The sequence below is a fragment of the Danio rerio genome, chromosome 24 (assembly GCF_052040795.2).
Source record: "Danio rerio strain M-AB ecotype USA chromosome 24, GRCz13ab, whole genome shotgun sequence".
NCBI classification, from domain to species: Eukaryota; Metazoa; Chordata; class Actinopteri; order Cypriniformes; family Danionidae; genus Danio; species Danio rerio.
The window spans coordinates 44,286,911-44,306,782 of NC_141044.1; the positions used below are offsets into that span (position 1 = coordinate 44,286,911).

General features: G+C 35.6%; 1 protein-coding gene across 1 annotated transcript; it reads right to left on the reverse strand.

The window, feature by feature from the left end:
* Nucleotides 1-970: 970 nt before the first annotated feature.
* rheb (Ras homolog, mTORC1 binding) lies at nt 971-19,872 on the reverse strand. Its single transcript, NM_200729.1, is given in 8 exon segments — nt 971-1,769; nt 2,408-2,489; nt 3,155-3,202; nt 3,609-3,665; nt 4,695-4,777; nt 5,266-5,333; nt 6,260-6,331; nt 19,630-19,872. Coding segments are annotated over 8 exon segments (555 nt in total). The 5' UTR covers nt 19,682-19,872; the 3' UTR covers nt 971-1,676.

Sequence of the window (19,872 nt, forward strand, 5' to 3'; positions counted from 1 at the left end):
TAATATAATATATTACCAGCGTAAACATCTGGTGAGCAGGTCACATTGTAACCCAGACAGGATTTGCAGTTATAAGCAGTTTGGCTGCACCATACAAAACAGGATAGCAATGTAAATGCAGCCATTCAGAAGCACAGAATATGCACTCACTCACGAAACGGTAAGGTTTATAATCTATCTAATCCATATAAACCCTCTTTAACATGATTAAATGTAGATGCTGAATCACTAACATGTGTTGGTTTGCACTGAGTCTCAGATCAGTTTCAGACGCTTTATTTTTTTCTCCAGATCTGAGCTGAACTATCTGCTGCTGCTTTCAGTAGTATGGTGATAAAAGTCATGTGAAATGCCATTCAAACTCACATTATTAGCATTTAACTGAATAAAGCACATGAGGTGTACCTGAGCTGATCATTGTCAATTTTCTGTTGTTCAGCTGTGAGAAATTGAAGACGTTTCTAATATATCAATCAAGGTGTTGGTTAGGACAAAAAGTCCTTTTAATATGGAGGATATTCCTTCTGGCGATGCAGTTGCGCAGGAGGTAGTGCTGGATAAATTGGTGGTTCATTCCGCTGTGGCGACCCCGGAATAATAAGGGACTAAGCCAACAAGAAAACAATGATATTCCTTCTATCGAGTGCCATTGCTTTCAGTTAGAACATGGTTTAAATCACTTGCTCCTGTCTCCAATCTGGCAACCTGCGCTTGCTTTTATTTTGATCCAGGAGTGCAATACCTAATTCAACCACTAGGTGTCATACTTACATACTGTACCTTTAATTGTTGTATTCACATTGTTGTGTTTCAGTCTCTGTCTCCATTTAAAGACAGACAAAGTTTCTGTAATTGAACTGAACTGAATAAACAAAAAAAAAAGCAAGCCGTTCAGTGCATGTGAGAAAAAGCAAAAGCAAGTGTTCTGTGTGTTCATATTCCAGCAAATCAGAGCAGGAGACTCCAGTGATAGTGAAAGAAAATGCTGCGTTTAATGATTACAATCAAAAAAGTGCAACAACATTCACCACCCACTGACTGAATGAATGAATGAATGATGAGGATCACTTTATTGGCCATCATTACGGTTTAAGAAACACCATATACAAATTCCAGAGAGCCGGAGAGGAGGAGCAGACGACGAGGAACAGACCCAGGAGGATGAAGAAGAAGAAAATAATGAGAGGTAGAGAAGAGCGAATGAAGATGATGATGATGATGAAGATGGAGAGACGCAAGGCTGGAGGAAATCAACTTAAATAAATAAATAAATAAAATAAATAAAAGCTGCACACAACTCAACAAATTAAAAGTGAACTGAAGTATAAAAGGTCTAAAATAAGAGCGTTCTGTGTGTGTGTGTGTGTGTGTGTGTGTGTGTGTGTATGTATGAAGGAGAACAGGCTGTAAGCCACTTCAAGTAGAGGGATTTCCAGTGTCCAGTGCTGTAGTGGAGGCAGAGGGGCTCAAACACACTTTTCTAGCAAACACACACACACAAACACACACACACAAACATACACACACAGACACATACAAACAACACACACACACTCTCTCTCTCTCTCTCTCTCACGCTTGCTAGAAGAGTTTGTGCTGGTTCTCCGGTGGGCAGGGCCAGACTGCGGGAGGGCTGGATTGGGGGGCGGGGTCAGACTGCAGGAGGGCGGGGCTATCTACATCATGGAGCAGGGCGTCCGGCCCTGTGGAGCTCCTCCATCCATCTTTTCAGCCTCCAGAATGATCCTCTTGAACACCTCCACCGCCGTCTGAAACACACAATAACACAAATACAGTCAATAAACAATAACAACAGGCCAAAGAGGAACACTAGATAAGAAAATAAGAGTTTAACGACACCTATTATGCAGAAACTACTTCTATTCGGGGTTTAACCCCAGTTGTGTGTCAGCAGTGTGTGAATATCTCCAGGGTCTGATGCTCAACATGAATTAATTGTTTGTTATAATCACGCTTGATGCAGAAACACTTTGATTGACATTCTCCCTTTGTACGTGTCATCAGAGGGGGAAAGCCCCGCCCACTAGTGCCCATCTATATCTCATTAGCATAAACAGCAGCCCTGAGTGAGAAGCAGCCGTCTGTCCATTAGCCATTAGAGTGTTTGAGCTGCTGAAGATGATGCCAGCATAGACTAAGAGGATTATAGATGTGGAGTTCTAGATGAACAGCGACAGGAGCGACATAGACTGACAGAAGCATGAAGCACACCTGACCAATGACAACATGCACACCTGACTCGATGACAATCAAGTCAATCAAGTCTACTTTTAAAAAAGTAAGTTTGATATATTTATGAAATATCTTCATGCATCTTAAGCCGATGTGTGCAGATGCAGAAACAGACAGGAAGAGGAAGCAGATCAGACAGGAAGTGCATCATCACCTGGTTCTCTTTGGCTGAGGACTCCATGAACGCTGCGTTCCACGACTCTGCCAGAGCTTTACCTTCTTCACAGCTGATCACTCTGAAACACACACACACACACATCATCAGAAACACAAACACATCTTCAGATACACACACTTAACATCACATATACACAGGCAAACACACACACACAAACACACACACACACACACACCATCAGAAACACAAACACATCTTCAGATACACACACTTAACATCACATATACACAGGCAGACAAACCAATACATCATCAGATATACATACACACACACAACAGATAAACACATTATCAGATACTCATCAGATGCCAGACACACAAAATTTCACCACACACACACAGCGTCAGATAAACAAACATCATCAGATACACACAGACATCAGACACAAAATGTCAGACACACACACACACACTGTCAGATAAAAAAACGCATCCTCAGATACACACATACATCAGATACAAAACATCAGATGACAAATACACACACACAATGTAAGATACAGACAAACACACATCATCAGATACACACAGACATCAGACACACAAAATGTCAGACACACACACACACACACAGATAAACAAACACATCATCAGATACACACAGACATCACATACACAATATCAGATGACAAATACACACACACACACAATGTAAGATACAGACAAACACACATTGCCAGATACACACATAAACAACGAGAGGCTGATAATGCAGAGGTCTCACCGCTCCATGTGCAGGTCTTTCTTATTGCCCACCAGCATTATGGGTACTCTACAGAAACACACACACACACAAACACACACACACAAGCGTAAATACAAGTAAACATGTACTCATGTAACTCAATCCTTAAATATTTATAAAATGTAATGAATAAATTCATAAATACAGTAAGTCGAGTAATTCACTACAGTAACAACTAAAAGAAAAACTGAAAATAATATATATATTTTGTGGAGAACAATGGTAGAAAACTGAATTATGCTAAACATGTATGAAATTTCTTTGTTAGTAAAAACTTTTCAATTAAATTATATTAATAATAAGTAAACAAAAAAAAACACAGTTAAAAACCCTAAATGCTAAAATAAAGCTTGAAAAAATGTTTTTAAATTATGAAGAAAAATATAGATAATAGATTTAAAAACAAAGAATTTATTAATAAATAAACACTTACTGTACTTTCCCCACCATGTCCAACAGTTTTTCATGGATAACTTTTACTACTTCAAAACTGCAGTGAAGGAGAGAAAAATAACCCTGATGAAGAGCAGCTAGCAGAAACACACTGTGACTACATGCAGAATTCAGAAAGCAGCAAATACAGCATATATATATATATATATATAGGGGGAAAAACAGGGGGGCTAATAATTCTGACTTCACCTGTATATTCAGTTGAAGTCAGAATAATTAGCCCCCCTAAATTATTAGACCGCTTGTTTATTTTATTCCCAATTTCTGTTTAACAGAGAGCAGATTTCTCCAACACATTTCTAATCATAATAGTGTTAATAACTCATCTCTAATAACTGATTTATTTTCTCTTTGTCATGATGACAGTAAATAATATTAGACTAGATATTCTTCAAGACACTTCTATACAGCTTAAAGTGACATGTAAAGGCTTTACTAGGGTAATTAGGGTAACTAGGCAGGTTAGGGTAATTAGGCAAGTTATTGTGTAATAATGGTTTGTTCTGTAGACTATCAAGAAAAAATATAGCTTAAAGGGGCTAATAATATTGACCCTAAAATGGTTCATAAAAAATTCAAAACTGCTATTAGTCTAGCCGAAATAAAACAAAAAAGACTTTCTCCAGAAGAAAAAATATTATCAGACATACTGTGAACATTTCCTTGCTCTGTTAAACATAATTTGGGAAATATTTAAAGAAGAAGAAATTCAAAGGGGGCGAATAATTCTGACTTCAACTGTGTGTGTGTGTGTATGTATGTATGTATGTATATATATATATATATATATATATATATATATGTATATATATATAAATAAATTCAGACATTATAACACACACACACACACACACACATTTTCAGATGTTCATGTTATGAACTCAAAGCAGAGATTATAATTCAATAAAACCTCATCATTATCAGACATCTGGAGATGATGAAGATGAAGAGCAAACACTGATGATCTGAGCTCATCTACACCACACACTTCTGCATTAACCAGCTGGTGAACACTTTAACCAGAAACACTGGCTCAGTTCACTGTGTGTCAGGTGTGTGTTCACACCTTTTATTTGATGTGACAGAATAGACCAGAATGTAGCCGTTGATGTCTATTGAGTACGTCTGAGGGAAGATCGAGTATTCGTCCTGCAGGAGAGAGAGAGAGAGAGACTTCAGCGATCAGGAAAAATTGAAGTATTGTACATAAAAATGTATTGAAACATCAGAAAAAAATTAAAAAATAATTATATATTATAATTATATTATATTATATATTAAGTATTAATCAAACAGAAGGGACTGGCTGAAGGAAAATGAAGTTATTAACCGAACAGTGCGTGTTGTTTTTCCTCCAAACAGTGTTTTTTTATTGTTAATAATTGAATCAGATTTCATTTTTCAGACTAATTTTTCCTTCTGTTTTCTATAGTGCATTTCTCTTTTTGTTTTTGTCTTTCGTGTATTTTTATTTTATTTAATAGATTTTGTGTATGTATATGTGAGTGTGCATGTGTGTGTTCATTAATGTAAGTGTACACTATATGTCTCTGTGTGCATGCAAGTATGTCAATGTGAGTGTTTGTCAATGTAAGAGCATATCTGTGTACGTGTGTGTGTGTGTGTGTGTGTGTGACCTGTCCGGCTGTGTCCACGAGCTGCAGGTGATACTCCTGACCATTGACTGTGATCATTTTAGTGAACGCTGGAGAGAGAAATAAAGAAAAGCACATCAGAGAGACAGAACATCGTCACAAATAACAGTCAGCTGATGATGACGTTACACGAGGACGCAAGACCCCTGAAGAACACATACTGAGAAACAGCCAGAGTAAACGAATCACACGGGTGACTCTTCTGAATCAGTTCTTGTGGAATGACTGGCTGTCTCTCAGTATGTTCTTCAGCGGTCTTGCGTCCTCGTGTAATGTCATCATCAGCTGCCAAAGTTCAGTACCAAAACTCAAGACCGCAAGAACAGAGGACGCATCAAACTTCCTGGATGTGTTCTTGATATTGAGGACACACCGATGCAGACTTGAGCACCGAACTCGCTCGAGAAGTCCCAGAAGTCATTGTGACTGAATAAAGCAAAGTGCAGCATTTCTATAGGTTTATTTGTTATTAATGTTCAGAGAGATCACTTATTTACTTCAGGAGTTTCCCTAAATGAGACGGTGAATATAAACATCACCAGGAACATCTTAATAAAGAAATCAACACATTAAGGGTGTTCATTTGCTGAAATTAATGTTTAAATCTGCTTTATTTGTGCTTAACTATGCAGAGTGTATATTGTGAAAAGCTGGACAACAATAAATCATTGTATGAATGCTGTAATGTTCACATCATTTCCAGTTATAAACACGTGACCATCAGGAAGGACGCAGCATCTCATTCCTCACAGGATGCCTTCTCTGTCCTCGAGGTCTCCTGAGGTGACCTGGCAGGACCGGTCTTTATGAGAAAGCAAGTCCGTTCTCGGCGTTCTTGTAATTGAGAAACAGCCACTGTTTGGTTTTAAAATGACTCATTGAATCATTTAACCTGACTCATCTTCAATCTCTCAAATCCACATTATCAGTGAGATTATTTTCATCATGCAGTTAATAAATGTTCAGCTCGACTTACTGTTTTCAATAGTGGGGTCATAGGAGTCGACAAACTGACCTTCCACAAACTGTATCGTCAAAGAGGATTTCCCTGAAACACACAGAGACCACCATTACACCATCATGATCTCCAGCATCAACGGCTGACTAATAATACTGATCAGCATCAACATTCTGCACACATCTCTGCATCTCACACATCTCATTACATGATGAACTGCTGCGTATACACACAAATGAATATTCACATCACAGAATCAGCACAATGTCAACATGAAGATAAGCTTGAGCTCAGTGCAGATTCACACTGATCTGTTTAAATCTGAACATGCTGCTGCTGTCTGTGTGTGTGTGTGTGTGTGTGTGTGTTCTGATTAAACATGCTCTCATTCACAAGAGCAGTCATGGTGAATCTGCTGTAGTGGTAGTAGCACACACACACACACACACACACACAGGAGTGTGTGGGCAGATTTTGCCCTGCAGGCTGTTGCTATAACAACAGGCAGCTGGTCTGTTCATCTACGTTTGTATAGTACTAGACTCTCATTCACAGAGAAACATCAGGACAATCCCAGAGCAGACCATCATCATCATCATCATCACTTCATTATCATCATCGTCACTTTATCATTCTCATCATCATTATAATCATCATCATCACAGTCATCATCTTTATTACTATCAAACATCATCATCTTCATCATCATCACTATTACTTCATTATCATCATCTTCATCACTAATATCATCATCATCTTCATTATATCATCATCATCACTATTACTTAATTATCATCATCTTCATCACTATCATCATCATCATGTTCTTCATTATATCATCATCTTCATCACTATTACTTCATTATCATCATCTTCATCACTAATATCATCATCATCTTCATTATATCATCATCATCACTATTACTTCATTATCATCATCTTCATCACTATTATCATCTTCATCATCATTATATCATCATCTTCATCATCATCACTATTATTTCATTATCATCATCTTCATCACTATCATCATCATCATCATCACTTCATTATCATCATCCTCATCACTATCATCTTCTTCATTATATCATCATCTTCATCATCATCACTATTACTTCATTATCATCATCTTCATCACTATCATCATCATCATCATCATCACTTCATTATCATCATCGTCACTTTATCATTCTCATCATCATTATAATCATCATCATCACTTCATCGTCATAATAATCATCTACATCATCATCACAGTCATCATCTTTATTACTATCAAACATCATCATCTTCATCATCATCATCACTATTACTTCATTATCATCATCTTCATCACTATTATCATCATCATCTTCATTATATCATCATCTTCATCATCACTATTACTTCATTATCATCAGCTTCATCAATATTATCATCATCATCTTCATTATATCATCATCATCACTATTACTTCATTATCATCATCATCACTATCATCATCATCATCATCATCACTATTACTTCATTCTTATCATCATTATAATCATCATCATCACAGTCATCATCTTTATTACTATCAAACATCATCATCTTCATCATCATCATCACTATTACTTCATTATCATCATCTTCATCACTATTATCATCATCATCTTCATTATATCATCATCTTCATCATCACTATTACTTCATTATCATCATCTTCATCACTATCATCATCATCATCATCATCACTTCATTATCATCATCGTCACTTTATCATTCTCATCATCATTATAATCATCATCATCACTTCATCGTCATAATAATCATCTACATCATCATCACAGTCATCATCTTTATTACTATCAAACATCATCATCTTCATCATCATCATCACTATTACTTCATTATCATCATCTTCATCACTATTATCATCATCATCTTCATTATATCATCATCTTCATCATCACTATTACTTCATTATCATCATCTTCATCACTATTATCATCATCATCTTCATTATATCATCATCTTCATCATCATCACTATTACTTCATTATCATCATCATCACTATCATCATCATCATCATCATCACTATTACTTCATTCTTATCATCATTATAATCATCATCATCACAGTCATCATCTTTATTACTATCAAACATCATCATCTTCATCATCATCATCACTATTACTTCATTATCATCATCTTCATCACTAATATCATCATCATCTTCATTATATCATCATCTTCATCATCATCATCACTATTACTTCATTATCATCATCTTCATCACTATTATCATCATCATCTTCATTATATCATCATCTTCATCATCACTATTACTTCATTATCATCATCTTCATCACTATTATCATCATCATCTTCATTATATCATCATCTTCATCATCATCACTATTACTTCATTATCATCATCATCACTATCATCATCATCATCATCATCACTATTACTTCATTCTTATCATCATTATAATCATCATCATCACAGTCATCATCTTTATTACTATCAAACATCATCATCTTCATCATCATCATCACTATTACTTCATTATCATCATCTTCATCACTATTATCATCATCATCTTCATTATATCATCATCTTCATCATCACTATTACTTCATTATCATCATCTTCATCACTATTATCATCATCATCTTCATTATATCATCATCTTCATCATCATCACTATTACTTCATTATCATCATCATCACTATCATCATCATCATCATCATCACTATTACTTCATTCTTATCATCATTATAATCATCATCATCACAGTCATCATCTTTATTACTATCAAACATCATCATCTTCATCATCATCATCACTATTACTTCATTATCATCATCTTCATCACTATTATCATCATCATCTTCATTATATCATCATCTTCATCATCACTATTACTTCATTATCATCATCTTCATCACTATTATCATCATCATCTTCATTATATCATCATCTTCATCATCATCACTATTACTTCATTATCATCATCATCACTATCATCATCATCATCATCATCACTATTACTTCATTCTTATCATCATTATAATCATCATCATCACAGTCATCATCTTTATTACTATCAAACATCATCATCTTCATCATCATCATCACTATTACTTCATTATCATCATCTTCATCACTAATATCATCATCATCTTCATTATATCATCATCTTCATCATCATCATCACTATTACTTCATTATCATCATCTTCATCACTATTATCATCATCATCTTCATTATATCATCATCTTCATCATCATCACTATTACTTCATTATCATCATCATCACTATCATCATCATCATCACTATTACTTCATTATCATCATCCTCATCACTATCATCTTCTTCATTATATCATCCTCTTCATCATCACTATTACTTCATTATTATCCTCTTCATCACTGTTATCATCATCATCATCATCACTATTACTTCATTATCATCATCCTCATCACTATCATCATCATCATCTTCTTCTTCATTATATCATCCTCTTCATCATCATCACTATTACTTCATTATTATCCTCTTCATCACTGTTATCATCATCATCACTATCACTTAATTATTACAATCATCACAGTCATCGTCTTCATTTTATCATCATCATCACTAACATCTTCATCATCATCATCATCATCATCATCACTATCATCATCATCACTATCACTTTATTATTATCATCTTCATCACCATCATCATCACTATAGCATCATCATCATCACTATCATCATCATCTTCATTTTATCATCATCATCACTATCACTTTATTTCCATCATCTTCATCACCATCATCATCTTCTTCATTTTATCATCATCATCATCACTATCATCATCTTCATCACTTTATCATCATCATCTTCATTTTATTATCATCATCATCTTCATTTTATCATCATCATCTTTATCTTCATCACTATCATCATCATCATCACTATCATCATCTTCATCACTTTATCATCATCATCTTCATCACTAACACCATCTTCATTACTTTATCAATCATCATCATTTTATGATCCTCATCACTATCATCTTCATCATCATTATCATCTTCATCACTTTAACAATCATCATCATCACTGTCATCCTCTTCATCTTCATTTTATCATCATCATCACTATAATCTTCATCATCACTTTATCATCATCTTCATTTTATCATCATCATCATCATCATCCTCATCATCATCACACAACAGCAGCACAAACACACAGCCAGGAAACACAACCTGTGTTTCGGTCAAAAGTGCAACAATGTATCATTTCCCATCAGTCAGTCAGTCAGTCAGTCAGTCTGTCGGTGCTACAATGTAACATTTTCACAAATCATAGAATACAATGTAACAATTGTAGCAGCTGTGTCTGTGTACTAAAATGATACAAAAGTACCATGTGATACAGGGTAAAAACCCTGCTCTCAGTAAAGCAAACCTGTCAATAGATGTGCAAGAAATACACACATATTAACTGTCACTTTAATGTGATCAATTGATTTTTCGTCGGGTTTTTACTTCATCTGAACTCATTTAACTCTGTCATAACTGCAATATTTACACTCCTTAAAATGTATAGGCGATGTGACAGTATGGGCTGCTTTTCGCTAAACTTCGTGACGTAAAAATAATATTGAATGTTGTTCTCCCTCTACGATGGAATTTGCAGGCATTTGATAGACTTGTTCCTCACTCCTCATTTCGGTCGCTGTTAAGGTAAGCAGGCTGTGTGCACGCGAGCGATTACACTTATTTAAATATGTTTTATGATACTATAGACACATTTATACATAGTTTCAAAACTTTTACAACAACCGTGAAGCAAAACAAAATGTAATAGGTCTATGTGTTTTTTACACATTTACTTGTTTATCACATATACCATGTATTATAATATAACAAACAGAGATTAACTCTTTGTCATGGACTATATTTCTAAAAAGGTTTGAGAAGTTGTCTGTGGCAGGGTGGGGCTGACGTCACAGGCGAGCGCCCCGAGGGCACTGTAGTCCGTTTATAGCCTAATGTTAGCTTTCATTTTTTGCGTTTGCATTTAAGATCCAAAAGTGCTCAAAGTTGTATTTTGGTGTGAGGATTATCCGCCTGGACAAAACGTGTAAGTGTCATGAACAGTGTTTGAACACAGAGCTTATTATTCGCAATCTTCGAAAAGCCTATGGGAAAATCCTATAGGGATTTTATTGAGGGAACCAGTTTTATGCTAGCAGCCGATTAGCCTACAAGGTGACGTCATAGTTCCTCCACTCTATTGAGCTGCTATTTTACACTCAATAATTCAGGTGTCATGATTTTTTTAAATTTATATATAGATTATAATATTAATAATATTACAATATCAGCTTCACATGTTATCGTATAGCAGATACATTAATACAAATGTATAAAGTATTGTTTAGAAAAAACTAATTCTATATATTTCCTAAATTTTTCTTCTAGAGAAAGTCTTAATTCTTTTAGTGCTGGAAAAAATATTAATAATTTAAAAATATTTTTAATTTAAAATTAATCATTAATAATTATAAATATGAAATGTAAAAACGGATAAAAAGTTAATATGATTAGGCTCCTCAAGAAATTAGTTTATTTTAAAAAAGTGAGCCCTTTAAATTGCTCTTAAAGCAGAATACTAGAATCTTGCTAAATTACTACGAAAATAATACGTAATATCATGTCATCATGGCAAAATAAATGAGTTATTAAAACTATTATTTAAAATGACAGGTCTTTAATTAAGATGGGATTTGACTTTGATTAGCGCACAATCTTAAAGTAAAGATCTAATGAATGAAATTCTAAAGCAGATTCTTTAACTGTAGTGCTTGAAATTATATTTCATTTTTTAAATAATAAGATTTTATTTTAATATTCATTAATTCAGCTTAGTTCTTTTATTAATCAGGGGTCATCACAGCGGAATGAACCGCCAAATTATCCAGCAAATGTTTTACACAGTGGACGCCCTTCCAGCTGCAATCCATTTCTGGGAAACACCTGGAGGAAACCCACGCCAACACAGGGAGAACATGCAAACTCCACACAGAAACACCAACTGACCTAGTTGGGACTCGAACCAGTGACCTTCTTGCTGTAAGGCCACAGTGTTAACCACCGAGTCACCTGTTTCACCATTATTTGAATTTTTACTATATAAAATACATTTTAAATTCACTTATGATAAATTCTGTTTATTCTACTTTATATTTATATATTAATAAGCTGTTTTTAAATAAGGGCCAATTTGAAGCCAATGACAAAAGAGCCAACTTGTAAACATCACAGGCTATAAAAAGCAGATCTATTCCCCCGCCAGATCTCACGTTTCTGGGCGATAAAGCCATTACAGAGAGCCGCCGCAGCCCTCTTTCCCTCCATTTTAATGGAGGAGCATCAGATTTCAAGCATCCTTCCTCATCAGCGCTATAAATAGAGGCTGAAACAGGAGCGAACGCACCAGGAACATATAGTTCTGACCCCAGATGTGGGCGTTCAGTCACTGACCGCTGAAGTGGACGCGCACAGATCCTTCAGCCTCCCACACATGCTGCACTCCAATACTGCACTTTACAATGAAGAGTGCACTACAATACTGCTGAATGCTGGATTCTGATTGGCTGATGAAGGTGTGCTGTTAGTAGTGGTGTAAAGGATCACAATTCTCATGGTTGGGATCACACTACAGTTTTTGAGTCACGGATTGGACCATTTTTCGGATCATAAAAAAAGGGAGGAGACAAATGTCACTTTCTTTACATCAATACAAAAACATTACTGCAACAGCCATTGGTTCAACAAACAGAGCTTGAAAGCTTTAACTTTAATAAAAATAAAAATCAAGAAAAAGCTGGAAAAAGGAAAATATTCAATATGAAATATGATCTTTGCTCCGGTTGCTGATAATGCTAAATCTAACATCTTCTACAACAGATCATATTTATCTTCAATAATTGATTAAACTTCACATTAAACTTCATGTTTATTATAGGTGGATCATTTCTGAAAACCATAAGTTGGCGGTTCATTCCGCTGTGGCGACCCCGGATTAATAAAGGGACTAAGCCGACAAGAAAATGAATGAATGAATGAATGATATTCAGTGACATCATTTTGATGGTTGTTTGTCGCCATCTATTGGTTAAACAGTGTAACTGCTGCAACATTCACCAGCATCAAGTTCCATTAAACCAGTGGTCCCCAACCCCCAGTCATCAATCAGTACCGGGCCGCACAAGAACTAATTAGTTAGTTAATGAGGGTCACAAAACTGACTTATTTGTGTGACATATTCAGCTTGCTCAATGAACTCAATCTGTCACTCCAGGGGAAAGTGACAACTATCTTTAGGTTGGCAGATAAAGTAGCTGCATTTAAAGCCAAACTAGACTTGTGGGGACGGCGCGTGAACAGAGGCGTATTGAACATGTTTCAAACATTAGTGGGGATTATGTGTGAGACTGAGCCTGTGCCTTCACTCACCAAGCAGGTGCACGATCACTAGTCTTCGCTGTTAAAGGAGTTTGAGCGCTACTTCCCAACCTCAAACGACCCATGAACGGCCAAGGAATGGATACGTGACCCATTCATCAACAAACCAGCTGAATCCAGCATGTCCGTGCAAGAAGAACAGCAACTGCTGGAGATCGCAAATGACGGCGGCCTTAAAACAGTGCTCGAGACAACAACTCTGCCGGTGTTCTGGATTATAGTCATGGCAGAATACCCAGAGATCACCAACACGGCGCTGAAAACCCTGTTGCCATTTCCAGCATCCTATCTGTGTGAAGCGGGGTTTTCTGCAGTCACCGCCACCAAAACAAGGCAAAAGAGTAGACTGGACACAAACAACACACTTTGGGTGTCTTTGTCTTTGTACCCCCAGATGGGACCATCTCATAGCAAAGAAACAAGCTCAGGGGTCTGTTCTTCGTATCTCGCTTAAATGATCTAAGATTGTTTGGCAGATCCTGGATCTTTTAATCTTGATAACTGATCTCTCGCTAATTTGGTTCTTCAAACAAGTTCGCGAATCAGATTAGAATGTCTGGATGAACTGATCTGAGATCACTGCGTGTGTTGTGAAAGACAGATCTATCCATCCTCGAAATCATGATCAGCAATGCAACGATTGGCTGACGGCAAAGCAGCGTGATGACATCATCTGATTAATATTCAATTATCCATGTGAGCAAAATTACATCAAATTAGCAGTAAACGGTTTGTTAAATATGACACGCAAGAACTTTACACATTTGTTGTGCAGGCTTTACACTTATATGTGTCAAGAGTATTCATCATGTATTTCAATACAAATTAGTGTATTTAGTTCTACATTTAGAGAAGATTTTCTTTATTATAGTAGCCGTTTTTTAATCGGTGTAAAGAATAACTGCAAAAGCATTTTCAAATTGGTAAAGGGGTCTGCAACTTTTGTGAAGCATCAAATCACTGGCATTTTAACTATCAAAACATGTTCATGACCGCATATGTATTATTGCTTTAAAAAGTCACATATTGTGCATTTCTATTATACACAATTTGTACTAAGCGATCTAAAAAGTTCATATCAATAAGTTTTCTCTTTGCACCAGCAGGTGGCAGTCTTTGTACTTTCATTTCAAGGGTGCAGATTGCATAAGTTTTATTAATATGTATAACTTTATTTATTTTATGACTATAACTTTATGTATAGTCAAAAATCATGTACCATTTTCCCAAGTGTATATAACTACTACTGTAAGAAAATATCAGCATTCGGTACATACTTTCTATATTATCTTTGCTTGAACTGAGCCGATCTAATCCTGTTTATATGAATTGAATCTGCTCCCGATCAGGTTTGATTTAGCAGAACTGTTGCCATGACAACAACTCTCAGATCAGCTTTGAAGAACGAAACGATCCTGGGTCGTGTCAAATCGTCAATATCCAAATCCAGCTAACTGAGTAATCCACGTACGAATAACGGACCCCTGGGCTGCCATTGATTCAGCGTTACGGACAGTTTTTGATGTTATAATATGTTATATTGTTGGAGCGATGTGTTAATAAAGTGATTAATTCCTAATGTTATAATAGCATTGTAATGTTGGAGCAATGTGCTGATAAGTTTCACATGAGAACACAGTGGATTCACGTTTATTATTATTATTATTATTATTTCAACCCCCTGGTCCGCAGTAAAATTGTCAAGTGTTGAGCGGTCCGCAGTTAGAAAAAGGTTGGGGACCACTGCTTTAAATGGTGATTTTAATCTGTAGCATAAACATCAGTGTATTTATCTGAACTATAAACTGTTCTCGGCGAGGCAGTGGCGCAGTAGGTAGTGCTGTCGCCTCACAGCAAGAAGGTTGCTGGTTTGAACCTCGGCTCAGTTGGTGTTTCCAAACACATGCGGTACAGGTGCATTGGGTCTGTAGTGTATGAGTGCGTGTGAATGTTTCCCAGAGATGGGTTGCGGCTGGAAGGGCATCAGCTGCATAAAAAAAACTTGCTGGATAAGTTGGCGGTTCATTCCGCTGTGGCGACCCCGGATTGATAAAGGGACTAAGCCGACAAGAAAATGAATGAATGAATAAACTGTTCTCACAGCACTTCTGTGTTATTTAATAAATTTGTTTGTAATTCCCTGAAAAAGTGTAAAAACTGAATTTTTCAGCTTAGTCCCTTTAATAATCAGAAGTTGCCACAGTGGAATGAACCACCAACTTATGCAGCATATGTTTTACACAGCGGATGCCCTTGCAGCTGCAACTATTGGACACTGTACACTATGGGCAATTTTAGCCTACCCAAATCCCCTATACTGCATGTGTTTGGACTGTGGGGGAAACCCACGCCAACACAGGGAGAACATGCAAAACTTGCCAACTGACCCAGCCAAGGCTCGAACCAGCCACCTTCATGCTGTGAGGTAATTGTGCAACCCACTGCGCCACCGTGCCACCCAAAACCTGACTAATAATCTCTCAAACACAACATCTCACAGTGGAGTAACTGTGGTGTAAGCAGAATAACGCACTCTGTTATGGTGGATTATTAGACAATAATGCACACCTAAAAGGTAACAGTCACTCCACATCAGCACCTCAGCTGTGCATTATTATGTAATAATCATTCAGTCTGTCATCAGTTATTCCTTACATGAGTGTAAGAGTCACCGAGTCCACCAGAATCAGACCCGAAGGCTTTGATTAGCACACACTAGTGAAGGTTACGCCGCTGCCATATACTGAGCCCAGAGCCAGAACAGCAGCAGTGAACTGAGCCGGAGCGACTGGAGGTCAAAACATGCCTTCATCACGCTATCTGCACTTCCATATCACATGCATCTGCTGCTCTGAGGACTCAAACTGACCATATGAGAGATTACAGCTTCATTAAAACAAGGAATAACTGACTGCTGTACAATTACTAGAAAACAAAGACCGTGATGTAAAGCCGGTTATTCTCTAAAAATCCCCCATCCCAGAGGTCATTATTGTGCTTCTAGCACCGCTTCTAAATCCACTGCTCAGATGGTGTGTTTGAGAGTGTGTAAGTCAGGTGTGTGTGTCCCTCAAACATCTCCTGTGTGCAGCACTGGTGTCCTCCACATCTCCTCCTCCTTCTGTTGTGTTCTGATGTGATGTTTGACTATAATGTGGTGTATCACTGTTTATGCTGCAGCTCTGCTGAATTGGCTGATGAGCTTTTTAAGGCATTTAGTTATTGTCAGATAAATACACAGCTAAAGTAGTTCCGGCAGGTTTTGAGTGCATTACAGCTCAATATCACAATGATTGAATGAATGATTGCAGAATGATTTCTCAAGATTCACTGGATTTGTCATTTGTCAAATCATTTTTAGTGGCCAATAAAAAATGTGCTGGATAAGTTGGCGGTTCATTCCGCTGTGGCAACCACAGATTACTAAAGGGACTAAGCCTAATTAATGAATTATTAAAATGTACTTTATATTATTTAAGAAAATAATAGATAATTATTATTACAAAAGCAGTTTCAGATCTCTGCTAAATGCATACAGGATTTTTTCGGTTTCACCACAGAATTTTTAATATCAGTGCATCCTTAATGATTAGAGTTATTTCACAGCTAAAATATAAAAATATCACAGTTTCACAATATCATGATTACTGCTCAAAAACAGGCACTTTTTAAACGTGATGTACAGCCTGTTATTCTCTAAATATTCCCCATCCTAGAGGATCCATTTCAGATTGTTTTTTATCAAACGCATTTTTAAAGAGCCATGTGGGGTGTGTGTATATAACAAAACCTTTATTTATTTATAAACAAAACTCAAAAGTAATCTGACGCATCACAATGTTTGAAGAAACAACACTTTACTGATTTTCTTTTCGCCATCGCCACTCATGCATGTTTGAAATTGCGTGTGTGAAGTTACCATAGAAATGTAAGTAATATAACGCCGTCATTGTTGTCGCAATTCAACTTAAACCCCAGCACCACATATGCACATCGGCTGAAACGTCCTTTTACTGTAAGAGTTCTTATTCATTTTGCTATAGAAAACACAATAAAAAAGGGAATTGTAGCTATATTTTCAATAGGAGACTGATTTCTATATTGTTTGATTTTTTTAATTTTGAAATATTATTGAAGAGAGAAACAGCTGGAGAGCCACATATTTTTGGTCAAAGAGCCACATGTAGCTCCCGAGCCATAGGTTCCTTAGCCCTGCCTTAGAGTGTTCATCAGCCAGCTGCAGTATAAACAGTAATACACCACAATATAGTCATTCCCAACTAAAACTACATTAGAAATCAATCAGAAGTCACTTTTATTTCCATGTAAACCTGCTAAAATAAAATTGTGAACTGAAAAATGTAACAATAGGAGATATTTAATAATACACAAACCATAATTAACCAACTATAAATGTTAATTTAAATATGCGCTCAAAACCTGCTGGAACTACTTTGGATGTGCATTTATCTGACAATAACCACAGTGACCATCAGCCAATCAGAGTCAAGCTTTCAGCACTACTGTAGTATTATCAAGAATTAGCTTTTGGGATTGAGCGGTATACAGTGTCTGCTATAATGTTAATGTTGTTTTAGTGTGCTTACAGATGAATATTTCCACCTGTGTTATTTTTGAAACCAGCACTTCACATTCCATTACAATAAAGCATAAAGGAATCAATATCAAAAACAAACTCAAAACTACTCAAAGACTTCCTAAAAAATGGATCTTGAAAGTTTATATTTTATATGCAGTATTCATTCATAATGTCAGAAATAATGCAGTAATTCCACATATTCATCATGATAAAAAATACTATTTATATATATATATATATATATATATATATATATATATATATATATATATATATATATATATATATAAACAAAAAAAATAAACTTTTTTGTTATATACATTTTTGTTATATATAACAAAAAATTATAACAAAAATATAAAAATAACAAAAAAAATCTTAAAAATATATTTTTTGTTATAATTTTTGTTATATATATATATATATATATATATATATATTTTTTTTTTTGTTTTTATTTTTTTTATTATATATATATATATATATATATATATATATATATATAAAACAAAATTTTTAAAAAATAATATATATATATCTGTTATATATATATATATATATATATATATATATATATATATATATATAATTAAAAAAAAAAAAAAAAAATATATATATATATATATATATATATATATATATATACACACACACACATATATAACAAAATAAATATATATATATATATATATATATATATATATATATATATATATATATATATATATATATATATATATATATATATATAACAAAAATCTGTCATAGTATGAGCAGACAGAGAGATTGAAATAAAAGAGTATTGCCCTTTCATGAATTTTTACAAACTAAATATCTCCCTGATCATATTGTAAATGTGTATATTGCATGATAAGAAAAATCTGAATGGTGTATTCATGCATGAGAAACAGCATCTGCAATACAAGCATGATGATCACTGACATCACATCACATATTAGACATCACGAATCTCCAATAATGAAGGCAGGCCTCAGTCATCAGCCTGAGAGATGCTGACCAGTGCATGCATAAGGGAATAATAACACTAAACACTGCAAATGCATGAATTAAACACAAAAATAGAGCAAAAGCATGAAGTAAACACATGAAACACAGCACATGCATGAAGACAGTGAGGCTGAGGCCTGTGCGCATCTGCAGGACAGCGCGAACACTGAAGCACCAAGTTCATCAGTGCATGCACCAACAGAAAGGAGGATCTCAGGATGATCGAGTTTCACAAAGCATCGTGCTCAAAGATGCATTAAAAACCCCGCAGAGACACTCACCGACGGATCTGTAGCCCAGGACGGCGATCTTTCGCGATTTCGGCTGCGGCATCTTTATTTACTCCCTACCGCATCAACATCCACATGTACCACAAATCCACACCAAAAAACAGCGAAATCACATGGATTTGAGCCGGTATTGCGCGTCTACGTGCTGAAGATTGGTGTAAGAATTAATACTAAATCCGTTCCTCCGAATGAAGCGATTTTGAGTGATAAATTACGAGGAAAGTCTCAGACTCT